The sequence below is a fragment of the Microcaecilia unicolor genome, chromosome 7 (assembly GCF_901765095.1).
Source record: "Microcaecilia unicolor chromosome 7, aMicUni1.1, whole genome shotgun sequence".
NCBI classification, from domain to species: domain Eukaryota; kingdom Metazoa; phylum Chordata; class Amphibia; order Gymnophiona; family Siphonopidae; genus Microcaecilia; species Microcaecilia unicolor.
Window position 1 is genome coordinate 207229380 of NC_044037.1, and position 14227 is coordinate 207243606.

General features: G+C 39.6%; 1 protein-coding gene across 1 annotated transcript; it reads left to right on the forward strand.

Moving 5' to 3' along the window:
* Positions 1 to 100: 100 nt before the first annotated feature.
* LOC115474221 (gastrula zinc finger protein XlCGF64.1-like) lies at positions 101 to 9626 on the forward strand. Its single transcript, XM_030209596.1, has 2 exons — positions 101 to 172; positions 5171 to 9626. Exon 2 carries the CDS (start codon positions 5267 to 5269, stop codon positions 6284 to 6286), a length of 1020 nt encoding a protein of 339 aa, XP_030065456.1. The 5' UTR covers positions 101 to 172; positions 5171 to 5266; the 3' UTR covers positions 6287 to 9626.
* Positions 9627 to 14227: the final 4601 nt, after the last annotated feature.

The following is a 14227-nucleotide window of genomic DNA, read 5'->3' on the forward strand; positions in this document are numbered from 1 at the left end:
CTCTCCTTCCCCCCCCCCCTGCTCGCGCTTAATGATGTCGTCAACACGATGCGCAACGATGTTTAAGCCTAGAGCGCAGCAGCAGCGGCCACTAGGCCAACTGACAGCAAAGAGATGACAGCGGAGACGGAGAGGCGAGAGAGACGTTCACTTTTACAGGGGACATTCGTAGGTGCGGGAAACTTTATTTTCCTGACAGCGTGTATATGTGTTGCAAAGTAATGCATGAGATACTTAAAAGGATAAAATATAAAATAAAATTATAAAGCACAGAAACGATAATAAAGAGGGTGATGTTTGGTACTCCATCCTGACGACGTGTATGGTTTATGTGGATGCTTTACCTGTGGTTATGTTTGTTTCACACAGGATTATACAGAATTTTGCATTTTTTTGGAAGGCTTTTATATTGCTATCTTAATGTGCATTTTTGACCATTGCTTTTTTGCACAGTACTGGAAAATGCATTTGTGTTTCTTTTTCTTCATTATTGTACAATATGTAGAGTCTGCGTTCCGGAGGATTCTTTTTCGTTTTTTTTTTTGTTACACATATTCTAATTTGTGGTCATTTAGGACCTGATTCACTAATAGGCATATTTTCAAAGCACTTAGCCTTCCAAAGTTCCAGAGGTTTCTATGGAACTTTGGAAGGCTAAGTGCTTTGAAAACAAGGCTTGAATTTCACATGATTTTTCTGGGTGAGAACTACTGGGAGAGGAGGGGAGCCATTCCCGGGAAGGCCCACTGGCAGTGGCGGGTGTCAGCACTTCAATGGATGAAAGTAGTAATAAGGTTGCACCTTAAAAAGAACAGGTTGTGGAGGTGCATGGAGGAGTAGCTTTGTTTTTAGATAATCTTGCCAATTATTTTTGAGGGTTTTGAGGATGAAGGATAGATTCTCAGATTTTGGGGCTCATTTTCAAAAATATCCAAAAAGCGGTAGATGGACATTTTTTGTCAAAACGCCCTAATCGCTATTTTCGAAACCAATTTATAAGAGTTTGCAGTGTGTCCAAATCACAAGGGAGCGTGTTAAGGGCAGGATTTGGGTGTTCCCAAAATTTCAATGCTTTTCTGCCATAATAGAACAAAGCAAAAACATCCAGGGCTAAAAATTAGACGTTTTGGTCTAGACCTGTTTCAGTCATGACTAAGTCACAAAAAGGTGCCCTACATGACCAAATGACCACTGGAGAGATTAAGGCATGACCTCCTCCAGGTCCACAGGACTCCCACGGTGATCCCCTCTAGCTCCACGGGATTCCCGCGGGAATGGACACAGGACTTGTGGGAATCCCGCAGAAGTGTAATGACAGGCTAGCCTACCTATCCTTTCCTTGTGTTTCTAAGCTAACTAAGCAATTAAAATAGCACTAAAAACAATTAATGGATATGGTTGATAGTGCTTATGGAGATTTCAATGCTGAGAGGGGAAGTTATCAATATGGGCTACTGTTAAGTTGGGTTTTACCACAAGTCAGGTTATTTTAGTACAGAGGGACAGGCAGGTTTGGAGGAGATTACTTGCGGGGATGGAGGAGATTCCAGTGGGGATGGGCAGGGACAGGTTAGATTCTAGTGGGGACGGGTGAAATTTCTGTCCCCATGCAACTGTCCAGTGCAGTGCACTGTACAGAAGGGAACTCAGGCCCATATCCCATTCTAACTGTTACACTTGTGATGGAAAGTGTGAGCCATCCAAAACCCATGAAAAACCTACTGTACCCACATATAGGTGACTCCTGGGTACAGTAGGTTTTGGAGGGCTCACCATACAATATTAGGGGGGGGGGGTAATGGTAAGATATGTACCTGGGAGTTTTTTTTATGTGAAGTCCTCTGCAGTGTCCTTTAGGGGTGCCCCACTCATACATCCCAATGTTTTTGTGCATTTTTCCCTAGGACTTTTTTTTTTTCGAAAGCGGTTCTAAAAGATTAGCACAAAACATCTAGCAAATGGCCACCCTCGAAACAAAACGATAGATGTTTTTCTAGTACGACAATTGCTATGTTTGCCACTTGATTTTTGGACGTTTTCAGCAAAATGTTCAAAATCAGATTTAGATGTCATATCAAAAATATCCCTCTTTAAATAGATTAACACTTGCCAATTATTACACTTATGGGAGGTTTACAATTCAACATAGATAATACATAACAAATCAATATAAGAATCATCAATAGGCATCGAAATGACAGATTAAATTTAATGTGAACAAGTGCAAAGTGATGCACATTGGGAACAATAATCCAAATTATAGGTACTTGATGCTAGGTTCCACATTAGGAGTTACCACCAAGGAAAAGGATTTAGGTGTCATTTTAGGCAATACGTTAAAATCTTCTGTTCGTTGTGCAGCAGAGGCCAAAAAGCAAACAGAATGTTAGCAATTATTAGAAACAGAGAAGAGAATAAGGGCCCTATTTACTAAGGTGCGTTATTGTTTTTAGCGCATCTACACTTAGCACGTGCTAACCATGTAGGCGCCTATAGGGATATTGTAGGCATGTACAAGATTAACGTTAAAAACATTAACGCATCTATATAACGCTGCTTAGTAAACAGGACCCTAAGTCAAGAAATATCATAATGCTTCTGGTGAGATTGCACCTTGAGTATTGTGTGCAATTCTGGTCACCACATCTCCAACAAGATATTGGAACTGGGAAAGATACAGAGAAGGGTGTCCAAAATGATTAAGAGGATGGAAGGACTCACATATGAGGAAAGGCTAAAGAGGTTAGGGCTCTTCAGTTTGGAGAAGAGACAGCTGCGGTCTATAAAATCCTGAATGGAGTGGAATGAGTAAATGTGAATTGATCGTTTACTCTTACAAAGACTAGCGGACACTCCTTGAAGTTAAATAGTGCCACATTTAAAACAAATAGGAGAAAATATTTTTGCACTCAATATATATTTAAGCTCTGGACCTCATAACCAGATAAAGTGGTAAAAGCAGTTAATGTATCCGTGTTTAAAAAAAAGTTTTGATAAGTTACTGGAGGACCAGTCCATAAACCATTATTAAGGTAGTCCTGGGAAAAGCCATTGCTTGGCACTCTGCTAGGTATTTGTAATATGGACTGGCCACAGCTAGAAACAGGATACTGGGCTAGATGGACCTTTGGTCTGACCCAGTAGGGCAACTCTTTATTTATTTATTTAAAAAATTCTATGCTGCCTACAACTAAGGGGCTCATAATAAAACCATAAACAGAAAACTCTTCCTATAACAATCAAGAAACTAACATATCATCCATATCATATTGTTATTGTAATCCCTTTGGTTTTGTATGTGAGCTAGGTGGCTGCCTAGTCACTGCCTGAGATGGTGGGAAAATGGCACACAAAAAATGTATTTGGTGGGACCAGGGCTGGGGACAACCTTAAGGCTATAAGACCAGGCAAGCTAAGTATCAGACAGTCCATTCACCCAAGAATTTAGACCACACCATGAAGTAGTATAAAAACTGGAACTTTACTGTATTCTCAATTGATGAAGCACAGGAACAGTGAAAACCAAAAGTCATGTCAAACACCAGCTTATATACATTGGATATTCGTTCTTTTTGCTCATATTTCTTAAAAGTCAAGGCTACTTAGGGTAGGCTGATGGTATTCAGATAGTGGTTAATTACCTTTCAATGAGATGTTACATTTAAGCAAGTTGATGGTCACACGAATTAGATAAATACCTTTGCTGCTGTAGCCTGTTACAGTTAAAGATGTTTTTGTTTCTTAATTTCCTCCACTCTGCCACTGATGTAGTATGTCATAGAAGTGGCTTATGGGCTGCCTGGGTAATAAGTGTGTTGCTTTTGGCTGTTATCCCACATTAAGTGCATAAACCTACTACACTATATTATCCATTTTAGGAGCTGAATTATGGGAGGGTCAGAGGCGACTTTCACAATAAATGGCCACTAAACAGGCCTAAATCTAAATAGATAGTTCTGACATGATCCCTACTTAACACACACATTCAGTGCTATTAATTATACAGATAATGGTGTTTGATACAGCTAATGCACCAGCTGAATATTAAACCCCTAATTTTTAGCTGAACAATCACCTAAATTTAGGTACCCAAAAAGTTATGGTCCTAAATTTTAGGCATGGCATTAATTTGCCTGGATTTAGGGGTTTAATTTAGATACTTAGGCCCCTTACAAAGCCGCACAGCAATTTTGCCCACAGTGTTGTGTTGGTATTAGTGCACCGCCAGCCGCTTGCACGGCTTTGTAAACGAGGGGTTAGTGAAACAAGAAATATAAAATTTGGAACACAGCCCTAGTAAAATTTCAAATAAGCCAATGTAGGAGCCTAACTCTCAAACTTAGGAGCCTAAGGGCCCTGTTTACTAAGACGCGCTAGCGTTTTTAGCGTGCGCCAATGCTAGAGACACTCATATATTCTTATGGGTGTCTCTAGGGTTAGTGCGCACTAAAAATGCTAGCGCGGCTTAGTAAACATGGTCCTAAGCCTTATGACTATTGGCCTCAGTGATTTTTGTAAGGTAATTTTCCCTTTAGGAAAGGGGGCTAAAAGAATCCCTTCATTTCCGTGGACGTGACTGTATTTCATCCTGTCAGCCATGGGAGGCTAGAACATTTATGAGAAAACAGCTCTGTTCTGCTCATCTTTGACTTTCAGCTTTGAGGAATGAGGAGAATTTATATGAAATTTAGGAAAATATTAAAGACATGGCTATGTAGGAAGGAGTAGGAGCTCTTCCAATGGTGGGGTGATAAGGAGGTAGTTGATCAGACCTGGATGTTTGAATGAGTAATGGGAGTTTTGGGAATGTGTGCTCTGATTTTATTGTGTGGGTAAGGTAAGAGTTATAGTCTCTATAATTACAGTCTGGGAGAAAATGGAATTGTGGTCTGTTTTTTTTGTTATATGTTTTTCATGAGATTGTTTGTTTTTTAAACTTGTTATATGATTTTAATTGTAAACCACTCGTACTGGGGGATCAGTATAGAAGAAATAAATGAAAGGAAAAAAAAGGGAAATGACTGAAAATTGAGAACATTTATAAGGGGAAAATATTGCATGAATGTAAAAGGTCATAACAGTGAAAATATACAATACAGTGAACATCAAGTAATTCGGGTTCCTGGTAAATTTAATGTTTTTATTCTTTTTTTTTTTTTTTTTTTTGTAGGCTCCAAGTCCAAATGAAAGTGGGAACCAGAGACTGAAGCTATGGCTATGTATGTTGCCTAAGTAAATGTCATCTCATTGCAAAACCTGAAGTAGTATGGATGGCTGGAAACAAGAGCCAAGTACAAAAAATAATATAGAGTACTTACTGATTGATAGTAAAGGCATCCCTTACACTATTCAGGAGAAGACTAACAGCACATCCCTTCTAGCCAGAGGACAGCCAGCCAACAGTGGTGAAAAAATTAGACTACCTGAGAAGGAGTCTGTCAAAGACGGTGGACAGTCAAGAGATATTGAAAAACAGTATGCAGCTTGTCCCAAAGAAAAGTATTTTAAATGTCCTGATTGTGAGAAGGTTTTTAAATGGCCATCCCACCTTAAACACCACCTGAGGAGCCACACCAATGAAAGACCCTTTGAATGCCCTGTTTGCCAGAAGGGATTCAAGGATGCCCACAAGCTTGCCAGGCATCAGCAAATTCATCCTGAATTTAAAAAGGACATGGTGTACTGGAAGTTATACAAGTGTTGTATATGTGGGAAACACTTCAAATATCCTTCAGACCTTGAAAAGCACAATCTCATCCACACAGGAGAGAAACCATTTAAGTGTACTGTTTGTGGAACAAGCTTTAGAAGGTTTGACCATCTCAAAAGACATAATTTTGTTCATACGGGTGACAGGCCATTCAAATGCAGTGTCTGTGAGAAAGGCTTTGTGGAATCCACTGAACTTATTAAACACCAGAGAATCCATACGGGCGAGAAGCCTTATCAGTGTGATCTTTGTGAGAGGAGCTTTTATCACTCTCGTAGTCTCAAAGAGCACCGAGTTGCCAAACATGGCCAAAGTCACACACCAGTCAAAAGAGAGGGGGAGGAAGAGGAGATCCATACAAAGAATTTCTCTTACTGTGAAGAGGGCAGATTCCAGTGTCCTGCTTGTGGAGCATCCTTTGACAATAGTGATGAGCTGGAAATCCACAACTGCACATCTGCAAAGAATCCAAGGGATGTAAAGATGGTGGACAGCATGTCAGATGAGGAAGCAGAAAGGGGAGCAGAGTCTCCCAAACAAAGAGAGGACTACAAACACTATTGGCAAATATATTAGACCATGAATTCATTTCATATATTTTATTCGGGTTTTACATGCCAAGAAATCTCATTAGACTAGCCCAGAATAAAGAGGCCTAATTCATGCCTGAGTGAAAGGTTTGAAATTACTACACAAATATAAACTATAAAGGACAAACACATATGTCTGTGGTTTAAGAACCGGAATGTAAAGATCTCCCAAGTAACAGATTGTGTGCTGAGTGCATTGATCCCAAAGAATATATATGACAAGGTACTAGCTTTTATTAGTTATACTGGAAGCTTTATTTATATCTAAAGAGATTTATAAAAGATGATAGCAAGGAGGAATTACTGAAAACTTCTCAAATACTTTTGAATATTGTACATATATTTTTAATGAACAGCATGGCTCTTGAAGAAACAAAAATTATTTGCATTATTTTTTTATGTGAAGCTTAAAATAATGTGCTGTTTAACTATGTCGATGAAGACACTGTAGCAGATTTATGTATTTATATATTTTATTATTGTTTTTATTGTGGTTCCAGTAAGCACATAATCACTTATAACATGACATCTTCAACTTGCATGAATCTTTCATGTTAAGCAAAAATGAACTTTTATCCCTAATGGAGGTGACGGTATCAGTTCTTGAAGGGTTGCAGGACTCTTTTTTTTTTGGTTTGTTTGTTTTTTTAATTTGTGGTCTAAAATTCCTTTCCATGACTTTTGGCAGAGTAGCATGCACACAGTTAAAGGTCAATTCTATAACCTAGGCGCCCACATTTATGCACACAAGGTGATGTTTGCACATAACCACCTTATTAGTATTCTAAACATTTAGAGTGACATTGTAGAAGGAACATACAAATTGGAATTGAGATATTCAAGTCAGACATGTCAAGTTCTGCTAGTATTTTAGAATGCGATCTGCAAACATAGAGCCTCTTTTAAGATACGTGGCAAATTGGACATTTATGCACTGGTTACATATGGTGGGAGCATCCATTTCAGAACCATAAACCTCTATGGTTCTAAAATGGATGCTCCTGCCATATGTAACCAGTGCATAAATATTCAAACGTAGAGCCTCTTCTATACATGGCGAAACAGACATTTATGCATTGGTTACATATGGCAATCTGCATCCATTTTAGAACCATAAACCTTTATTAATGGCTCTAAAATGGATGCTCTTTCCTTATGTAACTAGTGCATAAATGTTCAATTTGCCATGTATCTTAGAAGAGGCTCTACATTTGCAAAGCACGTTCTAAAATACTAGCAGAGCTTGAGATGTCTGACTTGAATGTCTCCATTCCAATTTGTATGTCCCTTCTTCAATGCTACTCTAACCCCCCCCCCCCCCTTGTTTACTAAGCCGCGCTAATGCTGACACAACCCATTCACTTTGAATGGGCTGTGTCTGCGTTGCCACGTGGCTTGGTAAAAAAAAGGGGTAAATGTTTAGAATACTAGTAAGGTGGTTATGTGCAAACACTTCTGTGTAAATGCTAGCAGGACACCTAAGCGCTGTTCTGCAAATACCCACTTACAGAGTATGTATGTATTCGCTAAGGGGGTGCACACGGGGGCGGAGCATGGGCAGGACATAGGTGGGACACCAACTTATGTACATAACTTCCAGAATACTGTAAATTACGCATGTCCAGGCCGTATTTAGGCATCCGCAATTATGCCAGCTCTATGGCTGGTGTAACTTTGGATCCCTAACTGTTAAGCAAACTGATACCGGGTTGTGCTAGCAATTCTATAATTTAACTTAAGATGTAATAGAATAGGCACCACCATGCAATCTTGGGGCACCTAGTTATAGAATTGCCTCCTTAGTACTTAATAGTATTATGTTACAGAGGATAGGGTAAAATATCTGGAACCAAAAAGGTTTTCACTATTAGAATTTTCTTGTTCACTGAGGTTGTTCTCAGATTTGGGCTGGAAAAAACAATGTGTGAACAATTCAAGTTTATACAGTCTGTAACATGTTTTGACATGCACAGTTTAATTGTTATATTTGGGCTTCTTTTGTCATGGAGGGTTCTTGTGCAAATGATGCTTGACTGCATTCAAGTCTAAATTGGATTTCTAGAGAATGGAACCTTTATTCACAGGTGGAATTGAAGGAAAGCACCAGGGAAATCTCCCTTTATTTATTTATTTATTTATTTATTTATTTATTATTTCTTTATCTGGCACCCTCCTCTTGTTTATTTGGGCTTCCTGTTTAATTAGATCCTGTCTGAACTGCTGTGCTGATGCAATAAGCCTTCATTCACAGCTACCTGAGGATTTTCCCCATTTTGTATTCATATTTGATTTTAGATTTTTAACTCACCTTTTCCAAACCCTAGCTCAAGGTGAGTTATATGGGCAGATACATGAGTTATTTCCCTGTCTAGATTAGTTTATAATCCCTCTTCCTCCTTTGTAACCCACCTATCATGTAGTTAAGGGTTTGCAGATATCAGCTTCCCTTCGGAACCCAGGACATGTGTATCCTGAATTCTTCTCATAATTGGTGCTGGTAACACAATGGCTGGGATTTCTTCAAGGGGTTGTGAATTCAAATTCCAGGCAGCCTGATGAGTAGAAACTGAGAGTAGAAATCAAACACAGTTCTTTCACATTGCAATACAGGGCAGTGCCATTGGGCTGGTCGAGAAAATCTCTACTTATACAAAAGGAATCCTGGCAGGATGGGTGAGAGGTAGACCATTTAAGAGTGATTATTCCCCCAATTTTCAAAGTCTTTCCATCAGCAGGAGCTTTATAGATCTTTTTCCTTGTGTGTTTACCAAGGTGAGAAATTCTTCTGCTCAATATATACAGTTCTGAGATAATATGGGGCTTGATTTCTAAGATATTTTCCTATGGGTAGAAGATGGCTCAAAATAGGAGTAAAAAACCTTCCCAAATTCAAACTCTGAATGATAATATGGTCTTTTATAAGGTTTCTTCTTCATAAAAATAGCATTGTGGCCCATTTCTACCCAAGTTTCTCTGGGTCCACTATTAGCAAAAGAAGAATTACTCTTAAGATCAAACAAGAGTTGAATTGAGCATGAAACTGTATGCAGTGGGGATCTGATACAGTGCAGAAAAGAAACCATTTGACTTGATATTCTTCATGAGTTACTAATTCTGAAAAGAACATTTGTGATTGTTGCCTTTTCTTTGCATTTGTATTCTGATCTGGTTGATTTATTTCTTTTAATATGATGCATTTTTAAAAATTAATTTTCTTTGCCATATTTTGTACAATCATTTTATGGAAAAGTGATTGTTAGTGCTTTAAGAATGAGAGCCACATCTGTTGTCCGCACAAATGCAAACACTTTGTATTTAATATTGCAGATTTTATGGTTTTATATTTATAAACTGGTATATGTGTAAAATGTATTGAATGTATTTAAAATTTTTCAGTTACAGTATTACTAGTTTGAAATTTTATTTTGGGAAATGATAGTGGCAATGAACAAATTAGTTTTCTCCTCTCCCATGGGCTTCTAGCTCAATTGAAATCAAACTCCTCTGGGCTGTGGTACAATGACAACCCAGGTTTTTTTCCTCATTTATATATACTGTCCTCAATTTAGCTTAGTTTTGCATGGATAGCAAGGATCACTCAAGCCATGTAGCTGGTGATGTTGTCAGGGACAGAGCTGTCAGGATCAGCTTCCCAGGTCTGTACAGGTGTTCCCTTTTCTCCCACAGTTAAGCATTAGTGACAGTCTTTTGTCATGTGCAGTTGTGGCCAGTCATGGTACAGCTCCCCTCAGTCAATATTCTGTTGTTCAATGTTGTTTAAAAATGAAACTGAAGTAGAATAACTTAGCAGAGCAACTATTCGCTATGCCCGAGGTGAAATCTGTGCCCAGAATGCAACAGAAAAAAAGTGGTATATCTGCTGTATGGGTGAGTTGCATTGGTTTAACAATTGCTGAAAACCCACTGATGGCGAGAGAGCTTAAACTTAAGAATTCCTTGAAGAAAAAAATATCTGCCCAAAAATCTGAAGATTAAATTTCTACTTCAAAAGAACTGAATTGGGTAAAACCCACCATGGTTCACACTCTCCCTCAAATCAATTTAACAACAAAGATAAATGTAGCTCCAAAAAGTCTCATTTTGAGAGTATATCCGCCATAGAAACTGCCAAGAGCCCTACTGTGATGCGCTCTACTCCAGTGTCAACTGTTCCCTCCACATAAAGAGAGATATTCTCTGGTGCAGAAACTCTGCATGGAAAAACCCTTCTCTCCTAGTTTTGACTGCAGCAGCACCAATGGGGAAGCGCTTTGCACTGAGGCCCACCACTGTTCATTAAAGGGAAAGCATACCATGGATCTGAAGCATTCAGTGTGAAACAGAAGGCAGAGGTCAAGGGACATGTTCTAGCATTTCATCTAGGGACTTCAAGCCAAGTGAGAGCAGAGCGTTCATTAAAACAAAAGGATTACGGCGCTAAATTAAAATCTGTAATGCAATATCCTCCTCATCTTTCAAGCCATTCCAGAAATGGATCTCAGGATCTCCTTTACAGCCTCATCCTATCTGTACCGAGCTGTGGCAGGAATTCCTCTGAGAAATGTATGGAGCAGACAAGACTAAACTTCCCTCTCTGGACTACAAATATCCACAACATGGGCACAATAGAGAAAGACCACTGGATGTAATCTCGAAACTGTCTTCTCTAGTCAGATCTAGATCTCCTTCAGTAGATGAAAAATTTCAATCTGATCTTGATATGGAACTCATTTTGGATAGTTGGGCTTGAAAATATCACAAAGTCTATCCAGTTCCCCAAAATCAGACTGCTCTCCAGGATTACCATTGGATCCTTCACATCTTTTGCTAAAAAATGAATCACAACCCGAGGATACTTATTCAAAGTTCTTGAAGAAAATTGCAAAAGAAATGGCTCTTCTGATACAAGATAAACCATATCCCAGAACTAATTTTTAGGAGCTCTGAGTAGTTGTATTACCTGTTCATGAGATTTTGCTAGCGCAACAGGAAAGCATTTGTTAACCACCTTTTTCTTCACGTTCTACTTCTAAGAGATTGGAAACAAAATATAAAGTATAGGCTGTGTTGGGTATCAGAAGTTGCAACTACCCCACCATTCAGTAATCATGGAATCAGCCTTAGCCTATCTTTAAAATCTCTGGTGGTCTAGGGTCCACAGGGCAGGAGCAGTGGTCACTTGGTCCTGTGCCTTGCAGCTCTGATGTCAAAATGGCTGCCATGACCTCTAGCAGCAGCCTCTCGGTGCTGCTAAAAGTCACAACAGCAATTTTGACATTGGAGCCATGATGAACAGGAGCACGTGGTCATCGCTCCAACCTTCTGGACCCTAGACCACCAGAGATTTTAAAGATAGGCTAAGGGGGACTACAGGAAGTGTGGGGGGGAGGGGTTCTTGTTGATGCGCTCAATGCTTCTTGGGAGGGAGGGAGATCAAAACTTCTTAGGAGGGGAGATTGGTGCTTGGAGTGGAGGGGGGGGGGGGGAGAGAACAATTCCCTTGTACATGCAGATCCTGCCTGAACATCGACCAGGATTCACATAAGCTCCGGCAGCTAATCTCTTGTAACTGATCTGAGAATTGGAATAGGGGAAGCCATTTAGGGCCCTATTTACTAATGTGTAATATGCAATAATAGTGTTACCATGTGTGTCAGAAATAGGGTAAGCAGCTGGTGCAAAGGTCATGAAGTAGTAAACCTAATTTACAAACTGGGTAACATTATCAGGAGTCAGAGTTATTTTTGAAATAAGAAGGTGAATCTAGTGCTTTGAGAAAGTTTGAAGAGTGGCAATAATTTAGCAGTGATATCACACTTCAAAAAATACAAGGCTGTGCATTTGAGGTACAGAGACCAAGTGGAGCAGTACTTGATGGGATGAGTTACTAACAAGAAAGCAAGAGACAGATTTGGGAATTATTGTATCTGTTATTATTAAGACTGTCTTAAAAGGCATTGGAGAGAACCAAAGGGATGATACAGCACATAAGGAGTTGTAAACTTGGCATAAAACTTTGGCAGTAACTTATCAGTAAAACTTCCTCTAATAGATTGTATTCTTGGCCTGTTAGCTAAATTCCAAGTGTAGGGTCTGAACTATGAACCAGAGTCCAGGGTGTACCTTAGCATCTGACCCCATTGGGAATATGGTAGTATGATGCCTTTGCAGTCCTCCTGCTTTGAAAATCTTCAGCTATTATATATACATTTTTTGTGTTCAGTTCTTAAGGCCAGCTTTCTGAACAATACATATAAAGCAGAGCTTCCTAAACTGGGTCAGGACCCCCAAATAGGGTCATAAAACCTGCAATTGAGATTGTGACCTAGATTTAGAACCCTAACATAGATGCCAAGTATTGAATGCTGCTGCACGATTAATATTTCGCCAAAGTCGCTATGCCCATATCAGCCCTCTTCTAAAGTCACTTCACTGGCTCCCTATCTGTTTCCGTATACAGTTCAAGCTCCTCTTATTAACCTATATGTGCATTCACTCTGCTGCCCCTCACTACCTCTCCACCCTCATCTCTCCCTACACTCCTTCACTAGGCAAATCTCTCCTAATTGTACCCTTCTCTTCCATCGCTAACTGCAGACTCTGTTCCTTTTATCTTGCCGCACCTTATGCCTGGAATAGACTCCCTGAGCCATTACGTCAAGCTCCATCCCTGGCTGCCTTCAAATCCAGGCTAAACACCTACCTGTTTGACACTGCTTTTAATTCCTAACTTGTCACCTACTCGTAACCTTTATCTTGTCTTCCTCTCTTCAGTAGTCCCTTTCCCCATATGTCCTATCTGTCTGTCCTACCCTTATCCCCTTGTTTGTCCTGTCTGTCTGTCCTGATTTAGATTGTAAGCTCTTTTGAGCAGGGACTGTCTTTTTCTTCATGTTAAATTGTGAAGCGCTGCGTACGACTGGTAGCGCTATAGAAATGATTTATAGTAGTAGTAGTAATATTAGTGCTAAGCTTCTACCATTTTGTGCTCTCCTCTAAATCCACCCCATAGCTATCCACATTTTAGGTTCCTAATAAATCTAGGAGGTCGATATTCAAAGTGACTTAACTGGCCAGAAATGGCTCCTAGCCATTTAAATCACTAGTTCAGAGGTAACCAGACATTTTCAGTGGCACTTAGGGTCCCTTTTACAAAGCGGCGGTAGGTCTGCATGTGTAGCATGCACCAAATCGACACGCTCAGTTAGTGCACCCACCCAGGAGTAATTTTGAAATTAGAGTGTGGTTTCCCGTGGTATATTTTTCTATTTTCTATTTTTCTATTTTCTACCGCGCTGGGTGTTCCCTGCGGCAGGGCCTGTGCTAGGGTTTCTGGTGCCCTTCTGCAGTGATCGCGCCTACCCATCCAGGGGCGGGATCACTATGTCTCTGCCCCTACAGTAGTCACACCCACATTAGCCACACTCCTTTCACCAGCCATGGTATTATTGAAAATATTACACCAGTATAGAAAAAAAATAACTTTTTTTTTGTTTTCAATATAATTTCTGTAAGCTGTTACAGCTCCATTATACCCAAAATGACACAAACCAAATTAGCATATAGACCAGGAATTAGGAGAACAGACAGTCTTGCCAAATCTGAAAAACAATGTGTTATCAAAATCTCAGAACCTAACAAATAGATCCCTATTCAGACACTTGCAAGCTCATTTTCAAAGCACTTAGCCTCCCAAAGTTCCATAGAAACCTATGGAACTTAGCCTCCCAAAGTGCTTTGAAAATATGCCTCTTGGCCTTGCAGTCACACATGCAGAACAGAGATAGGCCCTCTTCAAATTCTTCAAAAATTAACCTGAAATCCTAAGAAGTTAGACTCTGCATGCAGCACAATACCAGAAAAACAGAAAGAAACACATTGCTATACATTGCAAAATAAGACAGCAGATGTAAATTCTCAAAGTGGA